Raw genomic sequence first — 23,043 nt, forward strand, 5'->3', positions numbered from 1 at the left:
TTACAAGATGCCTGCGGCCAATTAAAGCTTTATTTCAATGCAACACTCAATGCAACAATTACATTTTACAATATTTATAGTATGCACATGATAAATCCTGTAAGTGTAAAACAATTTTATTCCACATGGTGGTCCGAAATAGTAACTATTAGACTGAACAGACTTGATTGAACTGCAGTACTTCCTGCTTGGTAAAATCTGTTTACAAGTCAATCTTACCACTGACGCCTACATCATAAAAAGATGTTGATGTTCTTGATGTAGAATATCGAATCATTTATTTGGGTCATGTATAAATTCAATTTTCAGCAGCCACTCTAATAAGTAAGAACAAAACCAAGATATACAGTAATGTGTGTGCGTATATGTGTGTAGGAGGAATAAAACCAGTTAATGTGATGGGACACCTTTAGCATTTGAAAGTTGAAAGTCACAAGTAGAAGTATAAAAGTCTGCAACGTACATATTTAATAAGAACATGATTATAGTCGGTATTGCACTGTTGGCTCTTCAGATCAGCAAGTCTTTTAGACATGTGTAAAATGTCACAAATAAACATCTACATAAACAAGACACTGACTAATATTTACAAGGCAACAACAAAAAACTGATTGATTTTAACTGTAATCTGTATGATTTATTATTATTTTTATTATAAAAAAGTAAAGCTACTGCATATAAAAAGATATGGCGTGTATCACACACGTACAGGTTGAACTGTAAATGACTGTTATGAGTTTTAAGTTTAAAAAACAGAAACTCCAGGATTTCTCTACATGTTAATTAGCACGAATCTCTAGTTTTCTGTTAAGACCAAAGTACTTTAAGTATTTAGTACTAATTGATGATGCAGGGTGCACTCACTGTGGCTTGCTGAGTAGAAGGCTGCAGGAAGACCAACACTGAAGAAAGTGACTTGTGTGGGGCGAACAAATAAAATCTCCACATAAAGAAGAATTTCATAAAATGAGGCTTGAAATTACATCATGAATTCTTCAAACAGACCTTATAAGTACGCAATTAACTGATGTTGTATTTATAGGTTTACTTCTGGTAACTTTTTTTTTCCACAGAAATGCAAATAAAATGGTGTCAGAAAAATAATGTAGTTTACAAACTGTAGTGGTTCTGATTACTGCAGTGAATCAGTAAGCTCATCACTTGAGATCCTCATGTCTGGGCTCTGTCTGTGTATCCCTGCAAAGACATAAGCCTCTGTTAACATTTGATAATATGTACGGTATGAAGGTGTGACTGTGTCACACCTTCATGTGTGTCCAGACTTTTCACTCTACAGTAAAGGCTCAGAGAGTTGTTAAAATCCTCAGAAAAATGCTTCAGTGAGAATGGAAGGCTTGACGAGAGGGGAACATCACAGCCTTGTTTCCCCCTGTCGTAGCACCTATGTAGTCACAGTATCACTTATGGGGACTGTCCATTTTGTCATCCAAGAGTGGAAAAAGCAGAAACATGAAAGCAGGAATCTCATGTCCGTGCCATTTTATGAACACCGGGTGAGTTTTGATAGTTCTGAGGAAAAACAAAAGCAGAATTGAACATGTTATAACAGGATGAAATTCTTAATTGTATCATTCTATTCATCTTAAAACATCAATATTCAGCAACCCATCCAAAACATTAACTTCAGGTCTTCTCATCAATTTCATGGGCACAGGTATATAACCAAGCACTAAGACATGCAGACTGCTTCGACAAACATTTGTGACAAAATGAGTCGCTCTCAGGTCTCAATGTAACACTAAATATTCCACAGTTAACTGTTAGTGGTATTATAACAAAGTATCCCTGATTGGGAAACAACTGCAACAACTTGTTTTTCAGGAATTGGGCTCAGCCCCTTAGTTCCAGTGAAAGGAAACCTTAAAGCTTCAACATAAAGAGACATTTTATAATGGACTGCATTTATATAGCGCTTTTCTAGGCACCCAAAGCGCTTTACATTCCACTATTCATTCACACACACTGGTGCAGGCAAACTACAGTTGTAGCCACAGCTGCCCTGGGACAGACTGACAGAAGCACATCGTGCCAACACCAGTACGGTAAAGTGTCTTGCCCAAGGACACAACGATCAGGACAGAGAGAGCTGGGGGATTGAACCAGCAACCTTCCGGTTACAGATGAGCTTCCCAACCCCCTGAACCACGGTCGCCCCGTGGCATTTTAGACAATTTTATGCTCCCAACATTGTGGAAACAGTTTGAGGATGATCCCTTCCTGTTTCAACATGACTATACACAAAGCAAGGTCCATAAAGACATGGATGAACGAGTTAAATGTGGAAGGCTGACCTCCACAACGTCCTGACCTTAATCTTACAAAACACCTCTGGCATGAATTGCTGCAGAGACTGCGAGCCAGGCCTTCTCATCCAACATCAGTGTCTGACCTCACAAATTGTGCAGGCTCATCAGGCCAGGCAGTGTTTTTCCAGTCTTCTGATGTCAAGTTTTGACGAGCCTGTGTAGTCTAATTTTTCCATTCTTTGCTGGCAGGAGTGACACCATCACTCCTGTGGCTGGTGTGCATTCAGAGATCTGCATACCTCTGTTGTAACAGGCCGTTGCCTTCCTATCAGTTTCTCCATTCTGATGTTTTCTTGAACTTCAGCAGGTTATGTTGCCCAACATATGTAAACACCACCATTGTGTTTCTGTTATTATTAGAAGATAATAAAATTCAAGTAATACAGTAAAACGCTAATAAGAACATCACCACATGAAAGTGGGGGTTTTGAAGTAAGCAGCACAGTGAATTGCAGCAGAGGTGCAGGTAGAGATCAGGAATTTGTAGGCAGCACATAAAATCAGGAACTGCTGGGAATCTATGTTGAACTTGAATTTCAGCTAGTTTTGCATGTCAGAGAAGCCTGGCACCACCCAGGTAAGGTGGAGGCTTTCACACGCAAATGAAAATGCTGTAAGTTATAAAAATGCAAATGAGGTTGGGGGCGGGGGGCGCCACACCGGCCGGGAGTACCTGTGACCTTAGCCTCGCATATAATTGGATGAGGTTTCCATGTGACCAGGATCTTGCAGGTGATTGGAGGAACCTCGCGAAGAGCGTCTCTTATTACCATATGAGCATGTTATTCTCCGCTTGGTGAGAAGTTGTCAGGCTGGTAGTGATGGGATTTCCGGCTCTTTTTAGAGAGCCGGCTCTTTCGGTTCGACTCACTAAAAAGAACCGGCTCTTTCGGCTCCGAACCGGCTCTTCAGGTTGTTTTGTTGCTTTAATTAATTTATTATTAACAATAATATAAAATTATGCACAAAAGGAATTACTAACGTAAAAACAAGTGGTTTTATTTATATATGTTTATATATAAATATATGCGGTGGCCCCTAGAGACAAAACACGTACAAACTCCAAAACACATTTCTAGCATGAACTGAACTTCCAAAGCAGAGCTACTAGATCACTTAAATTACACAATTGAAAGCATGTGTGTATTGTTTGTGTATTTATACACAGGCACTCATATATATATTCAAATAATTTAAAAAAAAGTTCATTTACCTGTTATTACCACACACCAAATCCGGTCGTTGGTACTTGCTGGCTTGTGTAGCCACAAGATAACAAAGGCTCAACACTGCGCCCAGCATCCTGGAGCACTTCTGTTGTCTTTTGTACGTGTTTTGAGTTTTTATGTGCTTCTGAGTTTTTATATGCTTCTGAGTTTTTACGTGCTTCGGAGTTTGTACGTGTTTTTACGTGTTTTGGAGTTTTTACGTGTTTTGGAGTTTGTACGTGTTTTTACGTGTTTTGGAGTTTGTACATGCTTCAGAGTTCGTACGTGATTTGAAGTTTGTATGTGCTTTGTCTCTAGGGGCCACCGTAAATATACTTTTATTTATTCACTCCACATAAAATGTAATAAATAAATCATATAATACAAAAATCAACTATTCACATTTCAACTTTTAACTATTTAAATTTTCAGCTTTTTCCTTTCACAAATTTAAAGTGAAAAGAACACAAAACACTGCAAACCACAACACAATTAAATATAAATTATAATATGAAAACTAAAAGAACATGCATATTCTCTGTCATATGGACCTGCATGAATAAACTTTCTCAATCCTTTATCATCTGCAACCGAAAATAGTTGTGGATGATTACTATACCTTTCTAATGTTGTTGTCCCTGCCTCTCTTTCTCTCTCTCTGGCTCTGTTCCTGTGCTACTGAGTGTAACTACCGCCCCTCCCCCCTCTGCCCAGCGTAAAGCACAAGGCTCGCGTGCAGAGTGAAACGGAAAAAAAGTGCGAGAGAGAGGCTGAGAGAAAGAAAAAAAAAAAAACCCACGTGACGGCTCGCGATAAGGAGCCGGCTCGCGTCGTTCACGTCAAAGAGCCGGCTCTAAGAGCCATTTCGTTCGCGAACGACCCATCACTACAGGCTGGGTAGATTTAGGACACCGTGTGTTGGCGGCTTGGATTTTCCGTGCAATGCCGGGAACTCCCCGCACAGACCGGGGCTGGCTGCTCCGGACAGCAGAGACCACAAACTGCTCACTGCTGTGAGAGGGCTGTCTCGTCAGCTGGCTCGGTTTGCTGCTGATGTGAATGACCAACTAACAGCGGTAAACGCAAAGCTGCTCTCCATAGACGAGAGGATGACCGCTTTAGAAGAAGTAGTGAACTCCCGCGCTTGTGTGGAGGAGAAGAGGAAAAGACGGGCGCACAATCCCAAGATTGCGGTATGTATGTGTGCATGTATGCGGCGTGTGCGTTAAGGAGGCAGAGGAGAGCCGCACAAACACCCCGAGCAGGAGAGGCAGAGAGAAGCCACCGCTAACTGCTAAGCTCTAAACGACTAGCACATCTGACGAGCTGGGAACAGCTGGATGAGAGAGTTTGTTCATAAAGTCAATTATGGTGTTTTATTTTGTAGGAGGCGGTGCGTCGTTTTCATAACGCCAAGGGAAATCGCAAGCGCTATAATCCCGAAGAAGGGTGAGATATTATGTCGTGTAAGTTGTACAGGCTGTATAATACATATATACATATATATCGCAATGTGATCGCTGACGTGTAAACATCTGGATTTCGCAGACTGAGCTCGCCTCACAATGAGGCAGTCACGTCTCATTTGGTCCAAGCTCTGGCTGAAAGTCCGGATTTGCACAACGTGGCTAGAGATGCCATTCTATGTAAGCACTGTTTGTGCTTTACTCTTTTACTGTAGCTTTGTCTGTTTCCAGGTTTGTGACATGCTCTCTTAATGGTTCCAGCTGCCTGTAAAACATACTATGAGACCATACGCAGGAATTTCCGCTACAGCCAGCCGGACCTTGCAGCCCAGGCTGAAGCAATGAAGACTGCAGCCCGCAGCCATCAGAGAAGGAAAAGGGTAAAGTTATCTGATGTGATTTAAACTCACTGACAGTACTGCTGCACTGTTTTTCAGTCACATTAGTGCACAAACTGTCACCACACAGAGGTTGCACATCCACAACTGTATGTACTGCTTCTGCTTACAGCTGCTGGAAGCCAGGCAGGGAGTCCTCAGTGCAGATGAACTGGACTTCTGGAGGGGTGTAACAATTGATATGATGTCCGAGGAGGAGGATGGTGCTGTTGAAGGGGTGGCTGGGTGGATTGTTAGGCCTCCTTCCTTTCGAAGCAAAGAACTCACCGATCTGTGTGCGACTCTTCAGGCTAGATTGGAAGCTAATCCAAAATACACATCTACACATCACAGACGTCTGCATATTGGACCGGATTCAGACAGAAATCCTCCAAACGCATACAATCCAGATGCAGCAAAGAAACATTTCAAAGAGCATCTTATCCCCCAGGTTGGGTGATGGTTTTATTAACAACTGCATAGCACTCAAGCTTCCTTATAAGAATATAGATGAAAAAGATTATAATCCAGTTTGTGTCTTGGTGTGTTTTTTATAGAGAGCTATGAATCATCACAACTTTGAGAACGACTGCACTAGTTACAAAACTGAAGAACTGTAAGTTTAAAAACAAAAGCATGAGACACATTTTTCTGTTTAAATACCTGCTGTATGTTTTATGATGTATTTGCTTTGTGTTTGGACAGACTGAGCTCGCCCGATGACACAGACTTGCCTCCTTTGGACGACGCTCTAGCTGAAAGTCCAGAAAATCACCGCGTGGATAATGAGATCCTCCGTGTGACTGTGGCCTAATGAAATGAATTAAATCTCTGACTGAATGTCACCTCAAGTCAATCTCCACACTACCACTGACCTGTATACATGGGGGGGGGGGACTAGAACGGCAGAGCTGAAATTAAAAGGAAATGCTCTTTTGAACTGGTCCTGAGCCTCTCTATCACAGTATGACATGAAGCCGATGTACAACAGTCCATTCTTTCCTTTTAGTGTCTCAATTTTTCCTCTCAGGAGATCATCAAGCCTCTGAGATACAGCAGTTGTTTTATTTTTTTATCACACAATTATCCATCCATTTTCTTAATCATTGTCACAGTTGACATAGGATGACAAGCAAATCCATTACAAAGCTGCAGGAAATCACTCTCTTATCCAAACCTGCTGCCAGTTTGAAATTAACCCGACAAATATATTGTTGGGTTCTGGAAAATCGTAAGAAGAAGCAACCAGCAGGATTTAACCAAGAACTTTGTGGCAATGTTCAGGCATCAACATGGTTCAATGGTGGTCACATCCTAGAGACCACTCTGAGGACTGCTGTCTACATGTTGTAGCTGATTATGGTCATACATGACTGGCCTGTGGACTACTCTTGTTAGTGCTGTTATTGGTCGTTGCCAGCAGCAGAGAAGAGCAAAGTTAGAACACAGAAAGAGCAGAAGTGAAATAGTGTCCATTGTGTCTGTTCTTTTCATGCTTTATGTTTTTGATATGTCTCTCGCGCTTCTCTCGTTTGTGGTGAACACCACTGTTCCAGCCCACTTTTCAACCAGTTAATGTTCAACCACATTGAGGGTCCATGGAGGACGGCACATATTCATGTTTGCAATAGTTGCATACCCCTTTCCCTAGTCAAATACCTAAAAGCAATACCATAAAACAGGTTTTTAACTGCTGCACCACTGTGTCACTCCATGAAACACTTTGTGAGATAAAGTGAGTGTTGTTTTAAGTTTTATGCTTGCCTATTTATTCAAGCTGACTTTGCTCTTTATTGTGTTTTTGCGCGTGTGTGTTTGTGTGTGTATGAGATCATGTTGATGGTGCTATAAAAATCTACTTTATTATTACTAACTGATCCAGTAGTTTCCGCTGTATTTGCATATTTTCACTTTCTGCTCACAGGAAACATAAATATATAGTCTTGGGTGTAACTGCAGATTTACAGGCCTGAGGATGTCAGAAGTAAACCCACCAGTTCGTAGGTCTGGGAACATTATTGCCAAAAGTACTTGCTTGTCTGCCTTCATATGCACAATAGCTTGAGGGACATCCCATTCTTAAGCCATAGGGTTTAATATGATGTTGGCCCACCCTTTGCAACTCTTCTGGGAAAGCTTTCCACAACGTCTAGGAGCGTGTTTATGGGAATTTTTGGCTATTCTTCCAGAAACACATTTGTGAGGTCAGACACTGATGTTGGACGAGAAGGCCTGGCTCACAGTCTCCGCTCTAATTCATCCCAGAGGTGTTCTGTCGGGTTGAGGTCAGGACTCTGTGCAGGCCAGTCAAGTTCTTCCACACTAAACTCGCTCATCCATGTCTTTATGGACCTCACTTTGTGCACTGGTGCAGATTCATATTGGAACAGGAAGGGGCCATCCCCAACTGTTCCCAGAAAGCTGGGAGCATGAAATTGTCCAAAATGTCTCGGTATGCTGAAGCATTAAGGTTTCCTTTCATTGGAACTAAGAAATTGAGCCCAATTCCTGAAAAACAACCCAATGCCATAATCTTCTTTCCCCCAAAGAGAGTTGCTGTTGTTTCCCAATCACTTCCATATTGTTACAATATCACTAACAGCTGACTGTGGAATATTTAATAGAGAGGAAATTTCACAGGTGGAACCCTATCACAATAAAACACTGGAATTCACTGAGAGCGACTCATCCTTTCACAAATGTTTGTAGAAGTCTGCATGCCTCGGGGCTTGGTTTACACACCTGTGGCCATAAAAGTAGAATCATTGACACCTGAAGTCAATGATTTCTATCAATGCAATATAGTGCAACTGCAATACAAATATAAATCAGGAATGTGTAGTCCAGAGGCTTCTGACAAGTCTCTTTTGACACAGACTTGTGATTATGAAGGTGTTTACCTAAGCCTGTATAACAGTGGATCAGTATTTATGACAAATCACAAGTGATATTTCTTGGTGGCTTCTTCCAGTGACAGAATGTGAGCGAATGTAGTCACTCCTTTTCAGATGCTAATTAGATGTGTTCAGACTTCCAACCCCATCCCCTGCAAGTGATTCATTCTTGCACAAGTGAACATCACATGTTGCAAACAATTAAGATCGAAAGTGCTGGGACTGAAGGAGATTTGGCTGAGTGGATGGGGCTGCACAGACAGTTTTTATGCAGTGTCCGATGAAATGAAAAATGGCAGGACTCTTACCCTCATGGCTGAGGATATCCAGGGCAGAAATCGGGACACTCTTGTGTAGACACCAGGTTTCTTGGACATGGCACAGCCAGTTCCCCAGCTCACTACTCCTAGCAGACGATATCGAGTGGTCTTGGACAAGCAGTCTTCAGCCACAAAGGGTCCACCACTATCTCCCTAAAACAACAGACACACACTCACATTTTAACTACCCATGGGAAAATATAAGAGAAAATCACATGCATGACACTGATATAACATCAAACCAGTACGCATGCCAATTTATATTCATGCCAGTAAAAGAAGGACTTATCAGACTAAACAAAAGTAGACAGAAATGCTGCATGAGCACAATCTGACCTGACAGGCATCAGTGCCTCCTTTCTCATAGCCAGCACAGAACATACTAGTAGTGATCTGGTTGTCGTAGTAGTCAGGAGCATTGCAGACGGCGTCACTGATGATGGGGACATTGGCTTCCTGTAGAACATCTGCTAGATGGCCTATAGTTTAGAATGATCAAAATTTAAATATGAGCAACTGTGTTTTTACCTGAATATAAACAGTCACGTATGAATAGTTGTTATCGTCACGCTACTGAAACCTTTCCCATTATATTTATGTTATTGTTATTTAGTGCACCGCAGTATTCATGCAAAATATGATAAGTTTAAATACAAAAACAACGACTGAATGCAAGAAGACGACGTTCTATAGAAATATTACCAAATTTATCAATAACTAATGTAACGTATACTCACCATAGTACCCTACATTTCCCCAGCCTGTCACTGTTCCCATCTGTCCATCTATCAGCCTTTGGCCATATGCAGGTAGGCAAACAGGCTGGATGTATTCTACACACAGAGACAAACATGAAACACAAACAAATATTTATTAACAAAACAAATGCATACATTTAATGAAAATAGCAGGCAGTTGATTTTGTCACATTTCATTAACTCATGTCACCCCCTGAAGAAAGCCAGCCATTCCTACCTTCCCTCTTACTTGATTCCCCCAAACCCCTCAGCTGTTCCCCTTTCATTCATGCTTGCTTGTTGACATCACCCAAAGTGTTTCCATCTTTTCTTTTCTTTTTTTGCAGTTCTAAATGTTGAACACTAGATGTCAGACATGATGTACTGGAATAACACTTGTAGTAGATGACAGCACAGAGATGTAACAGTATCTGACGCACTTCATCTCCTATCTGCAGTCTTTCTCAATTAGAGTAATTGAAGTAATTAGTTCAGTGCCTATAAGGTATCGTCACATTAGATTTTTAAAAACCTGTGATTAATTATTTCATATTTCAGAATTTTGAGTGAGTTGTTTGATACTTTTTCCAGTATTTTATTCAGTATAAATACTGTTTATGCTCTGATATTTATTTTCTCCCCCCCTAAAATCTTGTAACTAATTGATTGTAGTAATTCTAGTCTATCACATTACCAAGATGTGTGTGTGTGTGTGTGTGTGTGTGTGTGTGTGTGTGTGTGTGTGTGTGTGTGTGTATATATATATATATATATATGTATGTATGTATGTATGTATGTATGTATGTATGTATATATATATGTTTTTAAAATATGTAAAATATTCTGCACACAGTGCTTGTTTAAGTTTTAGTGTCACCCTAAAGCATCAGGAACAACCAACAGTTGCAATTTTTTTTATCCTGAAACAATTATGTTGGATCAAATTTAGGAGGTAAGTTACTGAAACCAGGCAGATTTTGATGATGTGCAAATGCGTCCTACCATTGAAAGTGAGAGGCTGAGTGAGGGCCAGGACAGCGATGTCTCTGCTGTTGTCGTCAATGTTAGCATCTACAAAGGGCAGGTAGCTGCTGTGGTAAACAATGGTCTTAACCTCCGCTACGTTGGCATTGACAGGTTTATTGTAGATGGAGCCCAACAGCACACGCCAGCGATTAACAAAGCGATACCGCCTAGCATTAGAAGAGCAAAAATAGGAGAGCTGTGATGTGTTTTTTTATGCACACAAACATCTAAATTTACATGCAAACACTACGTTAAACAAAACAGCAGGCAGAGCAGTCTGATGATTGTCCCTATGTGGCGAGGGCAAAATACACACACAGCTATGTTGAAAATGAACTTTTCATAGAAGTAAAATTACAGTTTCATTCAAACTGTCTGTACAAATTTATTAAACTTTCATGTATGCCTTGGATTTTCCAAAAAGCTACAATAATCCATCAAGCTGTTGTTTCTGTGTTAAATCTATCTGTTTCACTTACTCTGGGAAGCAATGAGCTGCAGAAACAATCCAGCGGTCTGAGATAATGGATCCTCCACACTGATGAACACCATCGTACTGCAAACTGACTTGCCAAGGCCAGCTGCCGTGCCTGGCGTCCACACCACCCACTATACGGTCTGCCGCAAAACTACGTCTGCCGCAGTCTGGTTTAAGATAGTAACAGTGAGGAAAAAGACCAGTTACTTTTTAAACTCTAGTTGAAAGACTGATATATTATGGACAAGAAATCAATGAGAATAGCTCCATTTAAAAAAGTAAACAAAGCAGACAATAGCTTAATAAATACATGTGAGATTAGTAGAAAGAAGACAAGAACAGACTGTGTCTGGGAGCTCTACACACCGGGGTGAAAACAGTGTTGGTGTTGGGTGTCGGTGTATAAAGTGGGCCAGTGTGTCAGACAGAATGAGTGGAGATCTGCGATCTTACCTTGGCACAACAGTGTGAGAACTTCCCGGCTTTCACAGTCACTGAAACAAAGACGGACAGAGTTAGTAACAACCTGACACAGAAAACATCCAAAAACTGAAGCCAGTGTTCGGCTGTCCTCTATGTTAACAGAGAAGACGAGTGAAAGAAGAGACAGGAAGAGCAACAGAGAGGACAGTGTAGTAGAAGGGCAGACCGCTGACAGACAGCCACTCAGGTGTATGCGTTACCATGGATACAAAGAGTCTTTGATTTTCTTGCCATAGCTGAGCTCTTCCTGTCTGACGCAGAAGAAGTCTCCAGCATCGCCGCTGGCCTCTGACACGGCTGTGACTGAGTAATTCACCACGCTGAAACAAGCACGCGCACACATTAGTCCCGAGGATGACAGTGTGTCACACTGAAACAACGAGATACAACTGTGAAATTACCACACCTGACAAATCCCACTTCTTCACAGCTGATGCTAGCTAGCAGTTCATCAACTGGGGAGGAACACACCTGACGCCACCTCCTGTGAGTGGAGTCGAAGACTCTGAGATGCTGGTCAGGTGAATTTACCTGAACTGTGGGGAGTTGTAAGAGCAACTTTTAAAACTACTGGTCCAATAGCACATACTCCTGTAATGTAGTATATATATATATATATATATATATATATATATATATATATATGTGTGTGGGGGGGGGGGGGGGGGGGGGGGTTCTGACGGTATCACTAATTAAAGAATGAAGAAAAAAGAAAGAAAGACATACATTCAAAGCTATCAGTAGACTCACCATCATACTGTTCTATGTCTTCCTCCATTGTGCAATATGTAACTACAAAGTTTAATAAAAACAGCACATCAGTCTGTTACAGCAAACAATGAAAGCATTTGCATCATCAGACAGAGCACAGAGCACAGAATATCAACTGCTTGAAATATCAACAATAACAGATTATGTTCGTCAACACTTTTGAACCAAATGTGTGTAGGTGTGCAAGAACTGCAGTCTGACCTACGGCCCAAACGGCTGCTCCAATGGCTCCCAAGGTCATCAGCGTTACACACACTCCAATTACCCGACAGGGGGTCAGTACACAGGTCAGAGAGATGCCCCTGCTCCCTGCACACACACATTTGAGGACACACAAACAAGCATACATAAAATAGCAGAGGATAATATAAAAGCATCTTTGCACAGCAACACACTGACAAGCACAAAAGCTCGCATGCTAACATGCTTGTGCAGCACTCCAGCTTTTAACGTTACATGACACACCAACAAATACACTTTGCTGAAAAGGTGATGAAATCTAAAAGAGTAAATAGTGAGCTATACTAGCTGCGTAGCTGCTGTGTAGTTCATGTTTTTACTTTCCAGCTGCCCTTCAAACCCTCACAGAGATGGCTCAAGCCCCAGTGAGAGCAGACATACAGCACATTCCCTGGCACAAACTGAAAAGTACAAGTGACACTTACTGATCAATAGTCTAAAGTCTAGGATTTCTCCACCAAGCAAGAACAAACTCTTCAACTATGATATAGTGCCAAAGCTGTCCTGAGTGCACGTACTGTCTGTTTGTGTTGCACCTGCACTGGGGTGTCGCTCTCAGTGTTTCCCCTCCTGTCTGCTTTTCTCTGCTGTGAGAACAGCTTGTCAACTTGACCTTGAGTAATTACTCATTTTTCATTGCACACATGTGATGGACTGAAAACCTAACAGTATTACAGCATTTTAGTATGCCAGTCTCAAGTTCCTGGTATTGTGTCGGGTTGCTCACTGTCATGATCTACAACCATTTGGTCTGCAGTTTGTTGTAACAGTTTCATAAGTCCTGTTCTTGCTTTGACAAGTTTGTTAAACTTCACTCAAATAATAATAAAGAAACTTGTTACGATAACTGTCAGTCTGCCATGCAATCCCTTATAGTGAATTATATGTCTCCCCGTGTCTCTTCCCACTACCAACCATTTACACAAACCCACTGTCGTTACAATCTTCATCAAGGTTATAACTACAGCACATCTAAAATCAGATGACTTGCAGCTTCAAATCTTTACTACTGTACTTCCACTTCTCCTCCTCCTTCATGTCCTTGGCATCCACAGTGATACAAGTATAAATAAAATACCCAACCACACTGACTATATCAACTTATATTTCACTTATGATATACTTAAGCACACCAGCATTAGTATAGTTATTAACTGGCCATGATGAAACTTATGGAAATACTAAACTGTAATATGTCAAGTGGCTACTTGAGTACACAAGTGCTTCACAATTTGACAAGTCATTTACTGTACTGTAGCATCTTTACCTTATAGTGTAAAGAACCTTAAAATGTACTCCTGAATTTAATAATAAGAACACCGCATTCTAGCCTCAGCTATGTGAACAAGTGTTTAAAAGTATTGCTGGTCATTTCACGTTCAAGTCGTTTAATAAAGACAGGAATACAGAGATCTAAGCTCGTTTTAGATCATGGGGACAGATGCAAGGATACCTACATCTTGTGGTCAGAAGTTTACAAACACTCATCATGGGCATTGTGATTTGAGGCTTTCCATTAATTTCCTTGATCACTGTACGTATGCTGTACAGTCAGTGGAATGACTGTACAGCATACATCTTTAAAGTATCTAAAAAACAAGAATTTGAACGATTTCTTTTGGATTTTCTCAAATCCACACAGCATCAGGAGCTGAATATGTACACTAATATTAGTTAAGTTTGAGGTCAGGGCTTTGAAAAAGCCATTTCAGAAGCTTAACATTACTATACTTTGTACATTCCTAAAACTTTTGATGTGTGCCTGGATCCTTGTGCTGTTGGACTATTCAGCTGTGTCATAGGTTCAACCATCTAGCTAATAATTTGAGGTGAAGAACCTGGAGGCAGTCCATCTTCGTTCTTTCATCACTTTGTCCAATGTATCAGTACCACTGGCAGCAGAACAGCAATGATGCTACCACCACCATACTTGACAGCTCATACATTTTTCTTAGGTTTGAAAACCTCACATTTTCACCCTCAAACATATTTATTGCCATTTTAGCCAAATAGTTCAATCTTTGTCTCGTCTGATCATAACATGTTTGTCCAGAAAGCATTTGGCTACAAGTTTCGAGCTTGAAGATGTCAATTTTAGAAAAGGAACTTCCTTCTTGCTCAGCACCGACTGACAAAGTGATGACATATCAGAATAACTTGTACTTACATGCAATTGCTTAAACTGAAGATCCTGTACTCCGCAGTAGTTGAGAAATGGCCCATTACGTGTCTGGAATGAACTTCCAGATCTTAATCCTATTGAAAATCTGTGTTCTGTGTTTAAAGGCCAGTTCAATGTCAGGAAACCAACCAACTCTTCTGCTGTGAAGAGTGGTCACATGTCCAGCCAGAATTATGCCAAAGCTTGTTTATGATTGTAAAAAGCATCTGGTCAAGGTGCACGCTGCTAATAGACATTTAATCAATATTAGTGGGAGTCTGTGTAACTCCAAAATAAATACAAACTTGTGCACTCAATTATTGTTTTTTAAGTCATTAAAGATGCATGCTGTACAATCGTTCCACTTTTAAAAGAGAACAGTTCATAACAAAGCCCAGAAATTACCATGACATTCCCTAAACATGATAACCATTTCAAGATGTCTGAGTAATGAGTGCACTTTCAACAATATGTCTAATTTTTCTGCATATTTTTAGTCTTTACATGTCACCCTGGCTCCTTTGCTTGACTACCTTACTTTGATGTAGTATGGCAGATGATGGATAAACCTAATGATACTTCAGAACACTAGTTTGGATAAATTAACAGTTTAGACAATCTGTCTTATGATGTGACTCATTCTTAATAACAGTGAACAGTATGAAAATTATGCCTGTGTCCTCTGCAATTTTCAAACTGCAAATCCATCAAAAGGACCCTTTGGTGGGCGGTTCTGACCTCCAGAGTTCATGCCTGACATCTGTGGCTCAGACACATTGAGTTGGCCTACACATGTCACTGAAACAAACATGATCAGGTCATTTTAAAGGGTTCTTAAATGGTTTTCTTATTAGATCTACTCCCCATCAGCCCTCCTGCCCCACAGGTACTGACTTTATGTGGATTTTTCTGTCCAGTATGTGATCAGCAGAAGTGTAACAGCAAAATTTTAAAAAATCTTAAAAATTGCATTAAACTGCATTAAAAAGAAAATATAGTGAGACTGTTCAATTCCACAGTTGCTGAATTTTTATGTTGTTATCAAGAAACGTGACAGTTGTGTAGACTTGCTGATCCAGGGACCTTAACCTTCTACTCTGCTAACTCCTCACACTGCACAACATAACCTCTCCCTGACAGTGGCGGTCCTAGCCTGTTTGGCGCCCTGGGCGAACACTCCCTTGTCCATCTTCCATTGGTTTTAATTTTGCACTCCAGTATGAACACCCATCCCCCAACTCGAGGATCACCACAACATAACCTAATAGACCTACACCTTAGTTCACAGATATGCTTTGTCTAGGGTTTATTTCTTGGATTTCGCACAACCCGGGATTCAAATCATGAATACATAATAATACATTATGGGCTTGGATTTACAACATTATGAATGAAATGTGCTCTATTTGGAAAGAGCTTTTGACCCTTTCGAAGGGTTGTGTGTAAGACTTTAAATCTTCAAACTGTAAATTATAAATTTTAAATTGTCATTGATCCCTTTCCTAATGTATATGTTTATTTTCTTACTCTTCTTATATTTATTGTTTGTTTACTTGCACTGCTGTAACTGGAGCCTCGTCGTCTCGTCTCTCTATATACTGGACTGTAAGTAGCGGAGACGACAGTATAGTTTACTTTGACTTCAGCAGCGAGCAGGCGCACCGAGGGCTCTCGCGCTCACTTTTCGTGTATAGAATTTCGAAAAAACATCGGTGCAAATTATAAGTCTGTATCATGATGTCTGGTGTTTTCGTGTTTGTTGTTTTGTTTTTATTTTGTTTTATTTTGCGAGTTGGTTATTAGACGCCGCTCCAGCCAGCCAGCCAGCTAGAGAATCCCCCGCCGCCCCGCCCTCTCCTCCCTGTGCCGCAAGCAGCAGGCGCACCTCGCAAACGGAGGGCGCCCTTACTCCCAGCAAATGGGCGATAGAAAACCGATCGGTGCCTATGCCATTCCCAATATGCGCTGGCATGACGTCGAGGCAGCATGAGTACGAGCAATTTTATTTATTTTTTGGTCGATGCCCGTGATGCCGTCCCCCACCATGATGCCACCCCGGGCAACCGCCCGTGTCGCCGGTATCAAAAACCGATACTGCTCCCTGACTAACTCTACCTGTACACAGATGCTTGAAAACTCCCTACGTCTTTCTTGCCTCCTCCCTCTCTTCTCTTTGTACCTTTTTCCTTCTCCTCCTCCCATTCCATACCTGTCCTCTCCTCCACCTCTCCTGTCCTCAGGCTTCCCATCCAGCTAAACAATGGTGTTATTGTTCTTTGAAACTGTGAGTAACAGCTGTGACCCAAAGGTCAGAAGGAGATGGTGAAGATAGAAACAGAGGTATAGAGATGTATGATTAAGCTTAACGACCCATGTTTGCTCTTTCACATTTTCTTTCCACCATACCTCAGCTCTAACAAAAACATGCCAAAAAGCTATTTTTGGCTGTTCTCTTTTCACAAAGAAATGTTGTTGGTTTTTACATTAGATGTCCTTCTTGGCACAACCCCACAGGGATTTCTGGATAGAACCACTACACTACTGCTGCTTTAATACACTGCAGCCCTGAACATTGATAGACATCCAACAGAGACGTGAGACCAAAAAATGTCTAACTCAGTCAGGTCAGACATTAAAGGAGGTATACCCCTCCATCTTCCTATTACAAACTCCATGTGATGGCCAGCTCAGCCCACTCAAGAGACAAGAGTAACTGTCTAGAGAATTCACACTAGTGGGCATAGTGTTTCCTGCCACCTGCACACTCCAGCCATCAACACCCACACATAAATCTAATGTGTTTGAAGAAATGACAAAGCATCATATAGACTTGTTGTTTAGCTACATGTAATCATATTCTACATGTGAATAAAGGTCACTTTCTAACTGTTTCTCTCTCCAGTATACCCAGTTTACATGTGAAACATCTCTAGACTGGTGCCACTCACCCTTCTTGTTCCTCATATTGGCCGTTCCTTCTTTTTTCCAGCTATACTTCCCCACATGCCATTTTCCTAATCACAAAGCAGGTCAGAACAAGCTCTCCATTGTATCTACCTCTACCTGAGACCCACTTTTCTCTTGTGTGTGTGGGTATACATGTCAATGTGTGTATTATGAGGCAGGGCTTTCTGAAATCGCTGTGGTCTTATAGTCGATGATTGGATTAAAATAGTTAATGTTCCTATAAAGCACTGAGTGTAGTCCATATGAATGATATTAGGAATATATGCTACCCTGAAAGAACGCACTAGCAAATCCTGTTCATTTATCTTGACAGCTAACCCAAACATAAAAGCTACTAACAAAAGTTTTTACAAGATACAAAGTCTGAGCCCTGAGCTCTTGCTAACAACAAGCTTAGTCAACAAAAACATTTTAGTTAGTGTGTATTAGCAACATCACTGTTTTGGTGTAATTTTACCATGAATTCCAAATTTATAGCTGCTACGAAGTGTGTCTGGATAGATTGTTGCCATGGTTTGTTGTCTTTATGGCAAATAAGGGTAAGAATGAATCATAATATAGTACATGACCAATCCACAGAGACGTGCAGATCATCCACAAACTCTTTTATAGTTTCCAATGTCTGTTCTCAATCATGAGTCACATGTTAGTCATTCTGTGGGATGTTGGACGTTATACTTTTAACATCGCATGTAGCATCTGACTGCTGGTTAAAAAGCAACAGCTATGCACCAGATGACAGGTTAAGCCTCCCTAAACCAAGTTAAAAAACACAAAAACACCACACCACATGACTACTGTCATGTTACCACAGTGCATTTTATGATACGCTATACTGCCAAAAGTATTCACTCATCTGCCTTCACATGCACATGAATTTAAGAGACATCCCATTCTTAATCAATAATGAAGAATTTAATTGAATATGTCAGCCCACCCTTTGCAGCTATAACAGCTTCAGCTTGTCTCAGAAGGCTTTCCACAAGGTTTATAAGTGTATTTATTGGACCATTCTTCCAGAAATACATTTCTGAGGTGAGACACTGATGTTGGACGAGACGGTCTGGCTCACAGTCTCTGCTCTAATCCCAAAGGTGTTCTGTTAGGTTGAGGTCAGGACTCTGTGCAGGCCAGTCAAGTTCTTCCACACTAAACTCGCTCATCCATGTCTTTATGGACCTTGCTTACAGAAAAAAAATCTGATAATTAATTTCTTTATTTTGCTGTGAACCTATTGTAAAAAAAAATGTGGGTGGGACTTTTATCAGTAGGAAAAACTATAAAAACCTATTTAAACTACAGTTAAAGTAAAAATATCTGCCCTCCGTCACATTTTTAAAAGCTGTTCAGTGGGCCGGATCGCAGTCTGTCCAATTTCAGCCCCCCTGCCTTATGTTTCACACCCCTGTGCTATGCTAATGTTTATTAGGTCTGCTGACCCTCTCCATTCCTTACTGCATTGTCAGCATCTAATGTATCATCCTTTATCCTCTAAGCAGCGACATTTGGACATGGGGAAACCAGGAAGATCAGATATTTATGTAACTGGTTCATCAAAACAGGTCTGATCTTGCTTCAACAAACACATCCCCTGCAATATAAATAGGAAAAAGGTTTAAGGGGTTCGCAAAACGAACAGAGGAATGTCCATCATCAAGTAAGCCTAGGTGTGGTACAGTAGGAGTGGGATAATAACAGTACAGGAGCAGAAAGAGACCTCACACACAGCTAAAGTTACAACACGAGCTATGAGTCATACATGTAGCGGCCATTATCACACAAGACTAAAATTAAACACGAACACAGGAAATATTAATCTAATAAGACAGACACACTATCCTATGAGAAGAGTGTGCTTACACGCATGTGCATATTTCCTTTTCTTTACTTATTCACACTTACGTGGTATATAATCATGTAGAGGTTGAGACAAACACAGATTGCCTCTGAAAGCTGATGACGTACCACCTAATCTTAGCTCAGACAAAAACAAAATTAGCCCCAACATATGTGACACACCTAAGATGAAGTGTGTTTTCCATATAATTACACACATTAAAGACGCAGCCTGTGTTTGGGTGGACGCCTTTTCTGTGAGGCATTAGTGGTTCGCAAACCCATGCTGAAACACAGAAAGTAAATTACAGCAAAGCCTTGCCGAAGGAGAAGAACCGAGGAAGATGTGGAAATCATTTTAAGGAAAACTTCATTTCCTGGGAGACTATCGGCTTCAATGCTGGAAAGCTGTGCCTCGTGTAAGGTAAGGAAAGCAACTTATAAGTAGCACATTTAAAAGAGATAAAAACAGTGTTAAAGTACTGTTTTAGGATTAAAATGATAAGAGCTCTTGAAAGGTCACATATTTATGTAGACATCACAAACAGAATGTCACAGTTCATACTGACACAAGTGCCTTTCAGCAATAACATGGCAAATAATCTTATCTTTCCTTCCATAAATTACAGTCAAGTCATTTGCAGCTGTAAAACTTGCGTATAAAACTGTGCCACATCACATTTTAGCTAATACCAAAAGACAGGAGGACATGTGGAGTCTCTGGTTTCTTTTTAATGTTGGTTTTCCCTGATGCTGTTGGAATAAAACAAGAGAACTAAGGTTACAGTAAGTAGTTAGTTTACGATTGCCAAGGGATGATGTTGTTATTGCAGTTAGTATATTGTGTTACAGTTTACCGTGCTAGTGTGCAAAGGACTTTGACATATCAGATTTCTACTTGGGTTGGGTGCTTATTCTTGTTGTAAGAGAAAAACATCAGCCAGTTCAAGTATATGTTTTTCACCCTAAAAGAACCTCAAAAATAACTCCAGTGACTATCATAGAGACAGCCAGCTTTGCAAAAAGCAGTTAATGGTTAACTGTCATGTGGACTGATGTCTCTTCCCAGACACAGAAAGTAGGCAGCATGGGCTGCAGCATGACCAGCGCAGCATTTCAATCTTCAGATATGTATGCATGCATGCATGCGCGTGTGTGTGTGTGTGTGTGTGTGTGTGTGTGTGTGTGTGTGTGTGTGTGTGTGTGTGTGTGTGTGTGTGTGTGTGTGTGTGTGTGTGTGTGAAAGGCAGGAGATAAGACTGCAAAGACTTGTATATTTCACATGCGCACTCACCCATCTTTCCTTCAGTCACAAATTTTTCAGCATACATTTGTGCACAACAGGAAGCAACAGTCGACAGCGGCAGTTTCTTCCTTTCTCTTCCTCTCCTTGACTCCTTGAGGCAGATGGTCCAAGTCCTTGGTGCTCCCTTTTGTCTGGCAGCATGACATTGATAGGATTGTGTAAAAAAGATAAAAAATCGATAAAGCGGGTAGTATAATATTGTACTATAGTCTATCTTTGGGCAGAAACAATTCACTCAAAACCTGCTTTGATAAATTTTATGATCTCTAAAACATCTGATCTTTATATTTTCAATTAATTCCTGAAACTCTGAGATGTTACAGCAGCTGTTAGTCACTGACTTTGTTTAATTCGGAGGATGTATGTCTATCCTCTATACCCAAGACCCACACCCATCCAGGCTTTCCAACAAGTTCCTGTTACATTGGGCTCGACTATGAATTACACCCTCACTTGCCACTTTATTAGGTACACCTTGCTAGTACCAGATTAAATCCACTTTTGCCTTCACTACTGCCTTAATTTTTCATGTCATAGATTCAACAATTTGTTGGAAACATTTGGTCCATATCCACTCGACAGCATCACACAGTTGCTGCAGACTTGATGGCTGCTAGGAATCTCCTGTTTCATCACATCCCAAAAAGGCACTCTGTTGGATTGAGATCTGGTGACTGTGGAGGCCATCTGAGTACCATGAACTCATTGCAGTGCTCAAGAAACCAGGCTGAGATGATCTGAACTTTGCAACATGGTTCATTATTATAATATTCATTATTAAGATAATCCACATCATTATACCACCACCATCGACCAGAACATATAAAACAAGGCAGCGTGGATCCACGCAACACCAAATTCTGACCCTATCAGCAGAAATCAAGACTCATCAATCCAGATAATGTTTTTTCAGTCTCCTATTATCCAGCTTTAGATTACAACACACAGGATAAGCCTGTGTGAATTGAAATCTCGACTTCCTGTTATTAACCAATCTGCTTCGAGGTTTGACAAGTTTGGAGATTCTCTTCTGCATACCTTCGTTGTAATGTGTGGTTATCTGAGTTGCTGTTTCCTTTCTATCAGTTCAAAGCAGTCTGGTCATTCTCCTCTGACCTCTGACATGAACACGGTATTTTCTCTCACAGAACTGTCACTCACTGGACATTTTCTACTTTTCTGACAATTCCCAGCAAACCCTGGAGATAGTTGAGTTGGAAAAATCCCAGCAGATCGGCAGTTTCTGAAATACTCAAATCAGTCCATCTGGCATCAACAACAATCTACGTTCAAAGTCACTTAAATCCTTCCTCTTCTCTAATCTGATGCTTGGTTTGAACTTCAGCAGGTTGTGTTAACCACGTCTGCCTGCCTAAATGCATCGGTTTGCTGCCAAGGACCTAAAAATGTGGCTAGTGAGTGTAATTACATGTGCGTAATAACAGATAAGTGGATGATGGTCATTTAAAAATTAGTTACAATTTTTGCTGCTTTTGAAAAAGCACAACATACATACAACATACAAATGAGATCGCTGAGATCTGAAGATCTCATTTAAAGTAATGTATCCTGGCTGTATAAAAGTCTATCCCATTGCCATTCTATACATCACAATGTAAAACCTGTGCTGTGACGTTTGAAAAGTGTTTGTTTGTAGGCTAATATTGGCAGTGAGTATTGGAGACTAATTTAAACCGCTGAGTGTCACTGATTAAACAGGTTAAACAGACCCAAGGGCATTTTAAGAAGCTCGCCATATAAACTTTAAATAATTAAAATATCACTGCCAACTTTAGTTTAGACTATTTCAAATAACTTGAGCAAGGTTAACTCCTTAAGGAGAAAACGAAATGAGCGTGACTGCTAATAACCAACAAGGCTTAAAGACACCATTCAAATCGCCTTCCAGACAATGACTCACCTGTCTGTTTTCCTCAGCTACAGGTGGAGCCTTTCGCTTTAAAAAGATGTACAAATCAAAAGAAGGCCCATAAAACCTCTAATAGGAAGAAATTGGATAGCAATTTTAAACGCCAACACGGATAAATCCAAAACTTTCCGAGCTTTTGCCAAGTAAATCCTTCCCCCCCTTTTTTTGCTCTCTCCACAGGTTACTGACCCCAACAAAGAAGACGAAGAAAAAACAGTAAATAGCCGTTTTCTACGACAGCTCTTCCTGTCAACCAAAACCACCAGAGCTCGCTTCTAACTGGAGAGAGAGGAACATTTGGACGAATTAAAACAAACTTTTAGTTTCGTCGCTCTGTGTGTGCGTGTGCTGTGGTCGTCCTGCGAGCGGTCATCTGCGCACAAGAGAGGGGCACGAGTGACGTCAGCACACGTTTCTGAGTGGACAAACCGCGCGCGAGGGCTCTCTCGGGACCCCTACAGACCTGCCGCAGCTCAACGCACCGACATATAAACACAAGCTCACTGAGACAAACAC

At 40.9% G+C, this 23,043-nt stretch overlaps 2 protein-coding genes across 4 annotated transcripts; one reads left to right on the forward strand and one right to left on the reverse strand.

The window, feature by feature from the left end:
* Positions 1–22,916, reverse strand: hpn (hepsin). 2 transcript variants are annotated; one of them, XM_026183735.1, is made up of 13 exons: positions 22,519–22,916; positions 20,586–20,728; positions 12,289–12,396; positions 12,067–12,108; positions 11,723–11,852; positions 11,517–11,636; positions 11,287–11,327; positions 10,835–11,000; positions 10,332–10,522; positions 9,330–9,425; positions 8,929–9,071; positions 8,581–8,745; positions 1–1,530 (listed from the first exon to the last, which is right to left on the reverse strand). In XM_026183735.1, exons 2-13 carry the CDS (start codon positions 20,620–20,622, stop codon positions 1,486–1,488), a joined length of 1,284 nt encoding a protein of 427 aa, XP_026039520.1. In that variant the 5' UTR covers positions 20,623–20,728; positions 22,519–22,916; the 3' UTR covers positions 1–1,485. The 2 variants fall into 2 exon arrangements, with proteins under 2 accessions (XP_026039520.1, XP_026039518.1); XM_026183733.1 differs by lacking the exons at positions 20,586–20,728; positions 22,519–22,916 and having other exon boundaries at positions 12,289–15,673.
* LOC113031561 (uncharacterized protein C14orf93) lies at positions 4,661–6,318 on the forward strand. 2 transcript variants are annotated; one of them, XM_026183738.1, is made up of 5 exons: positions 4,661–5,001; positions 5,084–5,381; positions 5,512–5,829; positions 5,936–5,994; positions 6,084–6,318. In XM_026183738.1, the coding sequence occupies exons 2-5, from the start codon at positions 5,253–5,255 to the stop codon at positions 6,190–6,192; spliced, it is 615 nt and encodes a 204-aa protein (XP_026039523.1). In that variant the 5' UTR covers positions 4,661–5,001; positions 5,084–5,252; the 3' UTR covers positions 6,193–6,318. The 2 variants fall into 2 exon arrangements, with proteins under 2 accessions (XP_026039523.1, XP_026039524.1); XM_026183739.1 differs by having other exon boundaries at positions 5,233–5,381.
* Positions 22,917–23,043: the final 127 nt, after the last annotated feature.

This window comes from Astatotilapia calliptera, chromosome 11 (assembly GCF_900246225.1).
Source record: "Astatotilapia calliptera chromosome 11, fAstCal1.2, whole genome shotgun sequence".
In the NCBI taxonomy this organism is placed as follows: Eukaryota; Metazoa; Chordata; class Actinopteri; order Cichliformes; family Cichlidae; genus Astatotilapia; species Astatotilapia calliptera.

Excerpts from the sequence above, each read along its gene's own strand:
- LOC113031561 (XM_026183738.1), top strand. The coding sequence starts at position 5,253 with ATGGTTCCAGCTGCCTGTAAAACATACTATGAGACCATACGCAGGAAT. Across the intron at positions 5,830-5,935 it reads AAGAGCATCTTATCCCCCAG|AGAGCTATGAATCATCACAA; the intron begins GTTGGGTGATGG and ends TGTTTTTTATAG. Across the intron at positions 5,995-6,083 it reads AGTTACAAAACTGAAGAACT|ACTGAGCTCGCCCGATGACA; the intron begins GTAAGTTTAAAA and ends GTGTTTGGACAG.
- hpn (XM_026183733.1), bottom strand. The coding sequence starts at position 12,436 with ATGTATGCTTGTTTGTGTGTCCTCAAATGTGTGTGTGCAGGGAGCAGG. Across the intron at positions 11,328-11,516 it reads AAAGACTCTTTGTATCCATG|TGACTGTGAAAGCCGGGAAG; the intron begins GTAACGCATACA and ends TCTTTGTTTCAG. Across the intron at positions 11,001-11,286 it reads TCTCACACTGTTGTGCCAAG|ACTGCGGCAGACGTAGTTTT; the intron begins GTAAGATCGCAG and ends ATCTTAAACCAG.